Below are 13,422 nucleotides of genomic sequence, written 5' to 3'. Positions count from 1 at the left end.
TTTTTTTATGTCTAACCCCACATAACATTGCTGGCTAGGGGATTCTGAGAGCTGTAGGATTCCCCCCCCCATTAAACAGCCATAGGATTGCACCCTTACAGAAGAAATTAACTGCTGCGGGGGATGCTGGGAGTTGTAGGACCCTTTTTCTGTCTAAACATGCAGGGTTCCTAGCTGGGGGAAGCTGGGAGTTGTAGGACTTCTTTCTGTGTAAACACGCATAGGATTGCGCCCTTAAATAAGAAATTAAGCGCTGCAGCTTTTAATTGACAGCAACGATTCCCCCCTCCCCCTTGGCCCTATTTCTGTTTTGTTTTGGAGGAAGAAGAACAGGAAGGGCTCCGTTACGAGGAGGGAAAAGGAGAGGGGAGGGCGAGAGCGAGACTGCTGGAGAAGGAGGCTGCAGCAGGCAGCGGGATCCCTGAATGGCAGAAGCGCCTCCCTGCAAGTCGGCGGCTCGCTCGCTCACTCGCTCGGCAGTCTTATGAGAGGTCGCTGGTGGTAAACACGCCACAGCTGCCCTGCCGCCCTCCCTCCCGACCTTGAGCTGAACTGGATCCTGCTTCGCGGTTGGCATTGAGCGCACGCCTAGCCAAGCAGCCCCGCGCCGCCGCGGTGCCAGGCGTTGGAGGGGTTCGCTGCTGGGTGGGCTTGCGTTGGCCCGCGCCGCCGCCTTGCTGCAACCACGTGCCCCTCGCAAGGCCGCCTGTCACACTCCAACAAGGAAGCCAGTGCTGGAATCTGATCTCCAGGAGGAGGGAGGGAGAGCGACTTTCCCCAAGCCAGGTGAGTGGAAGCCCGCGGAGCGCGAGGAGGGTGCGGGCGGGGGTCGCGTTTTCTTCTTCTAGGGATGGCCCCAGTGTGCTTTTCCTGCATCAGCGGGCTGACATGATCACACTCCCAAAGACATCATCATAGTGGAGAAGGCTATCAGTGGCTACCAGTCCTGATGGCTATATGCTGTCTCCCGTAGCAGTATGCCTAGGTACACCCGTTGCTGGGGAGCATGGGCGGGAGGGTGCTGTTGCACTCCTGTCCTGCTTGGGGGTTTCCCGTGGGGAGCTGGTCGGCCATTGTGTGAACAGAATGCTGGGCTAGATGAACCCTTGGCCCGATCCAGCAGGGCTCTTCTTATGTTCTTACTCAGTGCTTTGGGGTCAGTTTTGGGGTTGATGATGAACCAAAACACTTATATCTGACCTGTCAAAGCTTTTTTTCTTTTTAAACAACCCAAACTGTCAAGAGTAGAATTAGCTACCCTAAATCAAGGCATTTTATGGGGCTGCAAAAGGCTCTTAATTGCAAGCAGAAGGTGTTGTGCAAGAGAGAAAGAATCTCTGGGTCAGGGAAGCAACTCCTTGGTAAGTTTTGATTAAAAGGCTGGGAAGAGGGGAGAGTGTCAGCTTGTTAAGCTGAAGAATAAATACCTTTAGGGGTTGCAAATTGCAAAGAGCTCAAGGACAGGGTGTGGGATAGGCATGCAGGAAGGAAAAGAAACCGATTGGAGTTTTAATTAAATTGGGGCATAATCATCTGGAAAGGACACAGTTTAGGATGCATGATGCCAGTCTGTGGTGGGGCGTGAGGATATGTACGGAATGGTTTTCCACTGGAGGACTGGGAGGATGTTAAAGGGTTATTGCTAAATTGCAGCTTGAAGTCCTGGCACTCTGAGAAATAGATTTGCTCTCTCTAACCTTCTGGCTGTTCTGTGTCCCCTGGCCAGGCTGGTAACAATGGAAGATGGTAGCCTGGGCACCCTGCAGCAGAGGGCTGCTGAACTGGAACACATGGCTGAGGTCCTGCTTACGGGGGAGCAGTTACGGTAGGAGCCGTTGACTTTTTCTTTGTTAAAGTGAAGTGGGATACATGCTTTGCATGCAAAAAGTCCCAGGTTCAGTCTCTGATATTAGCAGCTAAAAAGGGATTCGGTAGCTAGCAGGTGATGGGGAAAGACCTCTGTCTGAGATAGGGATGGGGAACCTGCATGCCAGATCCAGCCTGCCACTTCGCTCCCAAGCCTTGTCCCCGCTCTCCAGTGGCCCTAAAACTCTGGAAAGCCACTGCCCATTAGAGCAGATAACACTCACTGGAAAAGACCCTGATGCTGGGAAAGACTGAAGGCAAAAGGAGAAGGGGACAGCAGAGGATGAGATGGCTAGATAGCATCACCGATGCAATGAACATGAACTTGAGCACACTCCAGGAGAGAGCGCAGGACAGGAAGGCCTGGCGTGCTATGGTCCATGGGGTCACGAAGAGTCAGACACGACTGAACGACTGATCAACAAAGACAGAAAAATAGCCTGGAAGAAGGCAACTTCCTGTATTCCCAAGGAAGCCCTGACAGGTAGGCTATGGTAGCCCATGAAGGCTATGACTCTTTATTCCTGCTGGCATGAAAAAGTGTTTGAAGTCAGCAGCTTGAGTTGCTGGTTTTATAGGCCCCTTCCAACCCTACTATTCTATGAGTTTATGCAAACTTTCCCAACCTTGGGTGCCAAGATGCTGTTGGACTGCAATTCCCATGATCTCCAGCCAGCATGGCTAATGGTCAGAGATGAAAGGCATTGCACTCCAATATCTGGAGACCGAAAGTTGGGAAAGGCTGGGGGTTGGGAAAGGCTAGGGGCACCCCTTGTGTGTTCACGCATTACCAAAAAGAAAAAAACAACCTGTAGTTTCTCTGTTCTGCACTGTAGTTGAAGTGGCCTGATTCTGAGAATGAAATGTTTCCAGTACTTTAAAAAAAGAAAAGGAAAAAAGAGCTGGGTAAAAGAGGGGATTTTGTTTGGCAGCTTTTTAGACTGCTGCAAGCCAAAAACTCCACTAGCCAACCAAAATTCCGTCTCCCATGCAGCTAAGAAAGGTACACGATCTTTGTGCTGCTTTGCATCTGATCACCTTCACTGCAATAATCAGGATGTAATTGCACTGCAACAAGAAAATTCCAGTCCTGTAACCAAAGTAAACTGGGCAGAGATGGTTTGCTTATATAGGATAGTCTATTTTGTATGATATAAATAAGTTTTCAGATAACTTGGATTCCCCTCTCCTAAGGGAATGGGTGCAGATACCAGGGAAGAATAATGAAATGGGTGGGATATGGAGCTGAACACAAACCCCTCCCCCGGGTGCACAATAGCAAGCCAAGCTTCTTCCTGGCTTCTGAGATTTCAGTTATTGGCCATATGTTTTGCATGCTTTTTGCATCTGTAAGGACTGTGAATTAATGTTTTAAAGATTATTATTAATTTATACAATGCATTTCAAAGGTATAATTAGTGTTCAAAATGCTTCACATACATTATCTCTATAATCCTTATAAAAAGCCCTGAAAAGTAGGGCAGTATTCTTGCAGATGCAGGGCTGTAGCTGAGAGAGAGTAACATTTTGCCCATGACTGCTGTGCTGTCAGGGGTGCCTCTGAGCATAGGCAGTGACAGAGTAGCTCAGAGTCTGAAGAGGAACCGCAAAATGTGGGGGAGAAACTTTCCCAGACTCTTCCAGATAGGGAGGGACAGACTGCTCAGGTTTCAATAGACCAGCTGGATGGAGAGAGCCTCTCTTCACGCACCCCCGTGAGAGATAGTGAACAGGGAGAGGTGGGGCTTGGACAGCTTGAATTCTTAGATGCCAGGCGCAGACGCAGGGCTAGGGGTGGACGAAAGTCCCTTACCTTTCGCCGAAGCTTGTTCGCGGTGGGGGGGAGGCGCTTCGCTGCTCCCCCCGCGAAGTTCAGGCCGGGGGGGGAGGCTTCCCGCCTCGCCCCGGCCGAAATTCAGGCTGGGGGAGAGGCTTCCTGCCTCGCCCCGGCCGAAATTCAGGCCGGGGAGAAGGCTTCCCGCCTCGCCCGGCCGCGAACGCGAAAGTTTAAAAAAAAAACAAACCTCCCCTGATAGGCTACGTGACGATTAACGTAGCCTACCACGGCTAGATTTGCAAAGTCAGCCGTGACAGGCTACGTCAATCGTCACGTAGCCTATCACGGGTGACTTAAAAAAAAAAGCGCGTACGCTAATGGCGGCCCCCATAGGGAGCCGCCATTCCCGTTCCTTATTTGGTCGCTGTAGTCTACATAAAGTTTTACGTAGACTACGGCGAAAATAAGGGCAACACAAATAGCGTTGCCCTTATTTTCGCCGTAGTCTACGTAAATCTTTACGTAGACTACAGCGACCAAATAAGGAACGGGAATGGCGGCTCCCTATGGGGGCCGCCATTATCCGTACGCGCTTTTTTTTTTTAAGTCACCCGTGATAGGCTACGTGACGATTGACGTAGACTATCACGGCTGACTTTGCAAATCTAGCCATGATAGGCTACGTTAATCATCACGTAGCCTATCAGGGGGCGTTTTTTTGTTTCTTTTATTGCAATGGCGGCGGCGGCAGCCGGTCGAAAGACCGGCTGCTGCTCCTGCCCCGCTCGAACACCCGCCAAACCGCCGGCCGGACCCGCCGCTGGGAGGGACATTCGGCGAAGGTAAGTCCCGTCCCGGGGGGGGGTGCGGGGGGCGGGGGGGTTCAGAGGATTTCTCCCCGAAACTTGTTCGGGGGGCCGAACACGTTGGCACTCGGCCCCCCGAAGTTTCGGGGAGAAATTCTCCGCCATCCTTACGCAGGGCCAAGAGAAAGATGGCAGGGGCAGAGCTTAGGCGATCTGCCCGATTGGCCTGGCAGGAACAGCTACGTGTAGATACCTCACGAGACAGAGGGAGAGCCCCCCCACCCCTTAAGTTAGGGAAGCGTGTTGGCCTTTTCTCAAACGGTAGGCAACTTCCAATCTTCCTGGTTACCCTTTGAACTCTCTGAAGGCTTTTTCTTTGTAGACTGTGAGTTACTGACAGTTAGCATCTGTATGACCCATTGAAGTAAAAGGATTAAAGAGTCGTGGATAGAAGCCTCTTGTCTGTGTTTTGATTTTACTATTGGAGTTCAGCGGGGACACAAGGGAAACCTGACAACTGCCCTATAGACAAAGATTAGGCTGGTGTCAAGGGTAGGGGTGGTTGGGCACCTGCCAAGGGCCCACACCCCGGCAGGGTCCCACTGACAAGAGCCCCCTGGAGTTGCTCCTCCTCTTCACCATGGCAACCTGCTTATTCACCTGCCTCTCGCTCCGGCCCAGACCGTGGTGGTGAGGAAGAGGAGCAGTAGATCCCACTGGCTACTTGCTCACTGGCTCTCTGCCTGCCTAGCAAGCAAGCAAGTGGTAGCAATGATGAGAAAGAGGAGGAGCAATATCTAGGTGAGACTCAGTGACCCTACCTTGCCCATGGGTCCTCCAAAACCTGGGACCCACGCTGCCTCAGCCTGAGTAATGGGCTTAGGCGCACCTGATTCTGCATTGGATAAAGCTTTTAGTGAGTAGGCAGTGGTAACGTTTCCTCTCTAGCATCACACTGGAACTCAAGTCCACCACATGAAATCGGCTGGCAATAGATTCGGGCTGGACAAAAGGAAGGACTTCTCCACACAGTGTACAGCAGGTGGTGATGTGCTTCAAAAGGGGATTAGACTCATTGACAGATGATAACCCTATTAGTGGCTGGTTACTAATCATGATGTCTATGTAGACCCTGCACGTCGTTCAGCGGCAGTTTGCCCCTGGCTACCAGTCGCTCAGAAGCAACAGTGGAAGAGGGCTGTTGCCTCCATGCCTCACTTGTGGGCTTCTTGATGTCATCTGTTTGGCCAGTGTGTGAAACAAGGTGCTGGACTAAATGGACCTTTTGCCTGTATCCAGCACAGGTGGCCATGTGTCCGACATGACAATGGACAATCCTCTATTTGAAGGGCTGTCAGATGACAGTCCTCTAGTTGAAGGCATCCTCTATTTCATGGGTGGGGAACCTCAGGGCTGGGAAGCGAAATCCGGCCCTCCTAGGGTCCCAGGCCGGCCCTCCGGGTTGCCTCAGATACCGATGCCCCATTCCCCTGGCTCCACCCCCTTCCTCCCAACTGCCGATTGTTTGGTATTTCCCAGCTTTTGTGCAAGTTTCCCCCCATTCTAAAAGGTTGAAATGCCTCTCCCAAGGCTTAGTGACTGGCAGGAAGAGCTTTAATCTACAGTATGCTGGAGTGGTGGTGGTGGTGGTCTTTTAGCCCCCCCTCCTTTGCTTTCAGCCCTGCCCACTACTGGAATGTGACACCGCCCCCCCCCCCCCCCCGAACTCCTCTGGAACTGTGTTTGGCCCTTGGACTGAAAGAGGTTCCCTACCTCTGGTCTGTTAGAAAGTCTCACTGGCCCAATTCTGGTATAAAGATAAAGAACCCTAAGAAGGGAGAGCAGAACAGGGGCCTTGAAACTGGCCATCCACAGTTTACAACTGAAGCAGAGTGAGCAGGGAGGAACAGAGGTAACCTGCTTTTCCCATTGTGGTGAGTTATATTGTATTTCTATATAAGTTATAGCAATTCTTTCTAAATTTGTGTCTGTACGTATCAATTAGCATATGCAAATTTTATGCAGATTGATATCCCATTTTGCCCTCCTTTTGGCCCCCTAATCCATCAGGGCTCTTATGTTCTTTTGAGTTTCTGACTGAGATGAGATTTGAACTGAGGACTTGCTGCTTTACTGCCTTGGCAACAACAATACCCAGTTCTCGGTGTAAAAGAATATCAGCAAGTGGGTGAAAGTACATATATCCAGACGGAATACACACAGTCTTAATGATAACCCACAACAACCTTGAGGGTGTAGTAAGAGAGTTTGAAATCTAAACTTTATTGTGACCATAACCTGTCAACCTGACAGCATAATTGTGGAGGTGATATCTGTCATGTATATAACTGGTAGAGGAAATTTGAGTTCTCTTGTTGGCTACATGCCACCCTGTAGTTTCTAGTGTAAGCAAATATTTACAGACTGAGAAAACCACAGAAATTGTGATGGCTTGCTGTCTGTTTAGCAACTGTGTTCTCTACTCAAGCACACAGCTCTTTTCCTGAGCAAATTTTAAGGGGTGGAAAGACTTAGCTGGCCTCGCTGGTCTACAGCTTTGGTGTAGGGAGTAAGTTTCCCCTGAGGTCAGGGCTGGGCTGAGACATTTTGCTGCTTGAGGCAAAAGACAAGATGGCATCTCCCTCCATTCCATGTACAAAAGCCAATAGGTATCACAGTTAAATCTAGTTCAGTGCTGGCAACAGGTCAGCATCCTCTACTGCACCTGAGGTCAGCAGGCTAGCTTATGGGGTGAAGGACAGGCCATGTGGCGCACCTCTCTGAGATGTGAAGGCTAGTGATGTGGGAGCAAAGATTGCCTTCCATTGTATAGCATGGCTTGTTTGCTTCTGATATCAGCAGCTGTTCACCCTGAAGGCTCCATTATGAGGCATGTCTGCTTTTTTCTTGTGGAACTTGGCTGTGTTTCCATCTAGTGTGCGTCCATCTAGTCCAGCATTCTGTTCACACAGTGGCCAACCAGCTGCCCATAGGAAAGCCACAAGCAGGACATGAGTGCAACAGCACCTTCCCACCCATGTTCCCCTGCTGCTGACACTGGTGAAATGTAAATAAATTCTAGTAATTTTAAATTAGAATGCATGTATATCCTTCAGAAACTTTGCAGGTTTCTTGCCTGGGGGACACCTCTAATGGCCTGTGCATTGCCATACAAATTTACCCAAAAACTATTGGGAAAAGCAAATCCCTCCCTCCCCCAAATTGGAGAACTCCCCTTCCACATGAACTGCTGCACCTATCTTTCTGAAACTTTGCTGTTTTCTTACTTAGGGACAACTGTAGGCTGTCTGTAATTTCAGAACAATGGTCCACAAGGAACATAGGGAGATAAGTATGTCCTGTTTCGGAGACCTCAAAATGTCAAGGCCACCCTTGCACAAAAACCCTTGTGGCTAGCATTCTGAAATTTGGCAGACATGATCTCCTCTGATGGGGCAACGAATCCTGAAATGTGTATCCAATTCTTCCAAAGAATTAAAATGTTATTGGCAGTTCCCTTTAAAAGAAAATAAAAATATAAACCCTGCACCTATTTTTCTGACAGGTGTAATCCCCTTCTAGGGGGCTACTATGCCTGAAATTATATTCAGTTCTGACCAAGAGAAAAAAGTTACAGGTTTTTTTTCCTAATTTCCCGTGGCAGTCAACAGGAAGCATAAGGACTCATTTTTCCAAACCTTTACTCAGGTTTGGTGCTGAGCTGAAGTGGTCCGACTACAAATTTGCCAGAGCAGAAGCAGGATGTTTTCCAAAATGCTGAACTGGGGTCTGAGTTGAAGTGGGGTGGGGGGTCAGTGCACACTTCTTATGTACGTATGTAATCTATACACACATGCAAGCACACTACATGCACACACCATGCACACTTGCGTGCACACACACACACACATATATTAGACATGCGCTTAGACACATACATACATACATACATACCTACATATATATATGCAAACTTGCATTATGGGGCAGTGTCCCTGATCTTTTAAGAACCTAGCAACGCCCCTGGTTAAGAGTAAGATGTTCATGTTAAAGAATCCCTGCGCGTGCAATTACAAAGCAGTGAGCTTTGTAGTTCAACGAGTTTCCATGGGAACTGGGAAACAATAAGAGGCTAATATTAAATAACTTCTCTGCATGTGCCTACAAAGCAGCCTGGACAACTTGACCATACACAGAATCTTGTTGCACATTCCGAGCCAGAGAAGACACACTCAGCTGAAATGGTGCTCGATTCATAAGACATTTGACCATTGTGTGCTGGACACATTTGTATTCTCACCTAGGTAATTATACATTTTGGTGTCGTTGTTAGTTGACCAGTGACCCAACGATGCACCTGAGGGTTTCACCCAGTCTCCAGCCTTCAGTATGACCAGTTTGTTGCTTGAGTGAAAAAGGAACTGTCACAGGCAATATCCACTGACCTGCTTAGACCTGCTGTACACATCTTAAGAAACCTAATTTATTTATTTTATTATTTATTTGATTTGTACCCTGCCTTTCTACCCGGAAAAAATGGCACTCAAGGCATGTGAAATGGCTGTCAGGTTGAAGTACGCATGATGTTAAACGCATTTTTGAATACTGTGACTCGTATTCTCCTTTTCTTTTTAATTAACCGCAGCCATTGGGGGCAGCGGGTAATCCTGTTCAGGAGCATGGCACTGGAAGGGGGCATTAACCCTTTTCCTCTGCATCATTTTGTAAATACCTCCATGCATTGCCCAATCTGCTATATTCTGCTATTACCAGCTTCAGGGACAAACAGCAGTGTCAGGGGTACATTTTCAGTGAGACGATGTGTGTGTGGAGTGGGTGGGTGGGGGTTAAAAAAGAAACCTCACCGCCACCCAGGGATGGGTAAGAAACTTGCTGGGTTCACATTTTATTGCAAAAATACCCAATTTGCACATGCCAAGACTAAGTACAGAATGAACCACACCTCGCTGTTGAAATCTGTGTATTTCTGAGGTTTACGATGAGGGGTGGTGGGGAGGAAATGCGTATCCTCCCCCGCAAATTCATGCATTTGAAATGTGTCCACAAAGAATGCATATATTTGAAACATGCACACAAAAATGCTTTTCTCAATGGAAAAATTCATATTAAGAATGTATATATTTCAGGAACGTACACAAATAATGTGTACATTTTGAAAAACACACATGGAAATACGTATGAATTTCCGTGAGGAAAACAAAAAGACTTGTAATCTGATGTGGACCTGAGCTGAAACGAGCATGGTGGTGGAAAAATGAGAACCAGGATGAGATAGACAGATGCACACCATCCCCCCACCCCCACATGCCACCATCCCAATCCGGACTGTATCCCTTCACCCCTTGGGCTTCAGTTATTTTAGTTATTTTTTTAAAGAGAAGGAGAATCCTAATTAAAAGATGCAAAACCGCATTTGGCATCACATTTAATTTGACTTTCAGTCTAGCTGATTAATTAAGAACTGGTTTGAAGACAGAGCTTGTTTTTTGGGTTTTTTTTTTACCACCTTACTCTAACAAGGCAAGCCTTTTTCTGTGTGTGCTTTAGGGTGCAATCCTATGCATGTTTGGGCAGTAAAAGGTCCTACAACTCCCAGCATTCCTCAGCCAGCCATATAGGACTTTTTTATTGTATGACTTTTCTGTCTAAACATGCATAGGATTGCGCCTTTTGTAGTTTTGCTTTTGAATTGTCCTCTTTCAAATGAGTGCTGTTCAGTAGCATTGCTCATCTTAGATGAAACCTATGGGGTAGAAAAATGGGCCATTGTTTCCTGCAGTATCTGTAATTCGGTGTAATTTTGTGCTATTTTCGGTTCAGTTCAATGTATTATTGCACGGGCTCTTTAATAGTAGGTCAGAAAGTGAGTTTAAAAAGGGAGGAGGAGAAACGATAGACACACCACATTCCTTGTATACCATACATGCTAAATATGGGCAGCTGCTTATATTAGACAAAACCTGTTAATCATGCTGAGCTCTGCTGTGGCTGCACACGGTCTAGGCCGTAAGATAAGATTAAAAAAAAATAAAACAACTGGAATCCAGGTTCTACATCTCTTGGGGTTCAACATGCCATGTCAGGCCCAGTATATCAGTACTTGTAATCCTCAGGCAACTGCCGGGACCCCAGTACCTGAGCAAGGGCCACTAATGCTTACCGTGCCATTCACATTGGGTAGCTGGGTCTACGTGCCCCCATTTTAATTTCCTACAGTGTCCCAGAGTGACACTCCAGGTGCTTCAGGGCATTCTGGGAAATTAAAATGGCAGCTCCCAGCCAGCCTTGGAGTGCAGCTGCTGCCAGCTGATGGGGCCCACCAGAGGGTACTTTGCTCACATGGCTATGTGTCCTCTTTTACAGAGGACAGTCCTCTGTTTGAAGGGCTGCCAGAGGATCATTCTTTATTTGAAGGTGTCCTCTGTTTGAAGGGCTGTCCTGTCCAAGTCTGGATTAAAGATAAAGAGCCATAAGAATTGTTGCCTATCGACAACTTAGCACCTAGGCAGCAGACTAAATATATTGGCAGGCACACAGGTCACTTGGTTATATGCTTTCACACTATGGTGAGATGTAATACATCTCTATTTAAATTATAATAATTATTTCTAAAATTGAACTGGCATCTGCAAATCCATGCCCTTTTTTTTTGGCAATTCATAAGTTACTACCCTAGCCCTGGGGCCCCTCAAACCTGGAAGTGGCTCTGCATCATGTAAACATTAAGCCTTCAAGGGTTCCCAAATTCATTCCCATGTAGGATGAAAGAGGGGTTGATGTGGCAGCGTATTTATTAATTATTTTGGACAGATTGCTCCCTTATACCATAATTCTAAACATAAAATTATAAAAAATCGTAAAGGCATAAAAAGAGTTGGAAGGAATTTCGAAGGTCATCTAATCCAGTCCCCTGCTTATTCAGGAAATCCATTACTACTGTTTCTTGAAAGTAACTTATCTTGATTTCCACAGGATTTACTTCCAAAGAACTAGAATTGTAGCTTAAGTATAATTATGATGTGCTGATCAGAAATATGGTTGGCTCATTTCCTTCCCTGTTTTTTTTTTTTAATTATTACTATATAGAATTCATTATAGAACATTCCATTACAGGACTATCAAATCCAACACAAAAGAAAAAGTTCATAACACATATCCTCTTCTAATTATGTCAAGAACAGCATTCTATCAAGATGTATATGACCACAATGAATGTTCCAATAAAGAAATAACTACTCCATTTATCTGCAGTATTAATTACATATGTTTCCCATGCTTCTGTGTATAGGCTCAGTTAACTTATCAATTTTTTGCATTATCCAGACAATTGATCAAGCATTTCTGAATTGAGGGGGACACAGTGTTCTTCCAGTTTTGGGCCCAGAGAATTTTTTTGTAAAAAATTCATAAGGAATTGTAAAAAATTCATAATCAGTAATTTCTGTATATAAGTAATATCAAGATCAATTACATTAAACAAAACTAACAAAGGGAATAAACCCAAATTCCTGCCCACAACGTGAGAACAAATGCCTAAAATTTGCTGCCTGTAATTCTGCCATTTCCAGCACTGATCAGAAATAGTGTTCGCCTGCTTTCTTCCCTGTTTTTGACAACTACAATGTAACAGGGGAATTATGCAGGTATAGAAGCCATTAACAAAAATGTCACAACTTCCTAATATCTGGTGTAAGGGGAACTAATTGTGTATATCTATGTATTAGAAAAAACCTCAAGCTCCATACAATGGCAGGGCTTTGCTCTGGGAGGACCGGGGATAGCCGTTTCTGAGTAAATAATTTTTAAAAGCTTTTAAATTAACTGAAGGGATCCTTTCCCTCCACACTAGGAAGTGAAAAGCAGAAGTAAAACAAATGTCCATAAAATGGCAAAGGCGTTCAGAGAATGAGTTGTGTTGCTCATCACTGGTGATGAAGAAAGATTCAGCTGCCAGTCCAGTCAGCTTTTGTACATGGAATGGGATGGGGCACCATCTTGTCCTTCACCTCAGGCAGCAAAATATATTGGGCTGGCCGTGCAAAGGTAGTAGTCAGTAGGTGCCTCTGACACTTGCTTGTTATTTTCCCAGCAAACAAACTTGAAGTTTGAATACCAAAAAACTAATAACTCTGAAACAAAAGTGTTGCATTGAGGTAATACGTCTAATTCGTGGATGACAAACAAGTGAATTTAGAAGCTACATGAATTTGTAACTTAAACTGATAGTTTGCATGGGTTTTCATTTTTAAAAAATTATCATAGGAATGGCTTTGTAGATATATTATTCTTTGTATCTGTTCTATGGAAATATGCTCAGGGATGCTTGAGGAGATTGATCTTTGCAAATTCTGATAACAGACTGACTTGATCTGCACCTCCTGAACTATAATGTGAATCAGAACTTAATTATTCATTGGCTTTCACATTTCCAGGATATTCTGGTACAGAACACGTCAAGAACACATCAAAATTCATTTAGAAATGTGTATTTTGAAAGAAAATACATTTTAAAATACGTGGCTACCAGGAAGAGGGCCTTTTCTGTTGTGGCAGACTGAGCTCTCTAGAGAGGGGTTGCCTGGCGCCTACGTTGTGCTCTTTCCAGCACCAGGTGAAGACCTTTTTATTTTCCCAGCATTTTAGTGTCTTGGGCTGTGTTTCCACCAGCGATTTACTCCAACCTGGCTGTGCAGTGAGGTCTATGTTTCCATGTTGCGGCCATTCAGCACCAACCCCGCACTTTATTGCAGAAAAAATGCTTCTTCTGAGACTGGTTATAGTATGACTTTTCCAGCTTACTTCTGCTCTGTTACTAACCTGTTTTCACAACTGCGCTGGGTTCGGTATCATAGTCCTGCCCATGGGGTGTGTAGCTCGGCCTTTGCAGGTGTGTCGCTCGTGACCTCAGGGACCCAACCCGTTTCCTCCCTGTTTTCTGGACGTTTCATCGCT

The 13,422-nt window shown here is 46.2% G+C and overlaps 1 protein-coding gene across 3 annotated transcripts in view; it reads left to right on the top strand.

The window, feature by feature from the left end:
* The first annotated feature begins 302 nt into the window (after nucleotides 1-302).
* Nucleotides 303-13,422, top strand: part of DEPTOR (DEP domain containing MTOR interacting protein) — a 115,966-nt gene continuing 102,846 nt past the window's right edge. Inside the window, exons 1-2 of one of the 3 annotated variants that reach the window (XM_084848881.1) lie at nucleotides 303-786; nucleotides 1,727-1,825. In XM_084848881.1, the coding sequence (XP_084705007.1) occupies nucleotides 1,737-1,825 (89 nt within the window). In that variant the 5' untranslated portion in view covers nucleotides 303-786; nucleotides 1,727-1,736. The remainder of the gene's footprint in view (nucleotides 787-1,726; nucleotides 1,826-13,422) is intronic. The other 2 variants (XM_084848882.1, XM_084848883.1) reach the window with 2 other exon arrangements.

Source organism: Heloderma suspectum, chromosome 4 (assembly GCF_057233095.1).
Source record: "Heloderma suspectum isolate Gila_16-S chromosome 4, 16-S_ref, whole genome shotgun sequence".
In the NCBI taxonomy this organism is placed as follows: domain Eukaryota; kingdom Metazoa; phylum Chordata; class Lepidosauria; order Squamata; family Helodermatidae; genus Heloderma; species Heloderma suspectum.
This window is presented reverse-complemented; position numbering and strand designations above follow the sequence as displayed.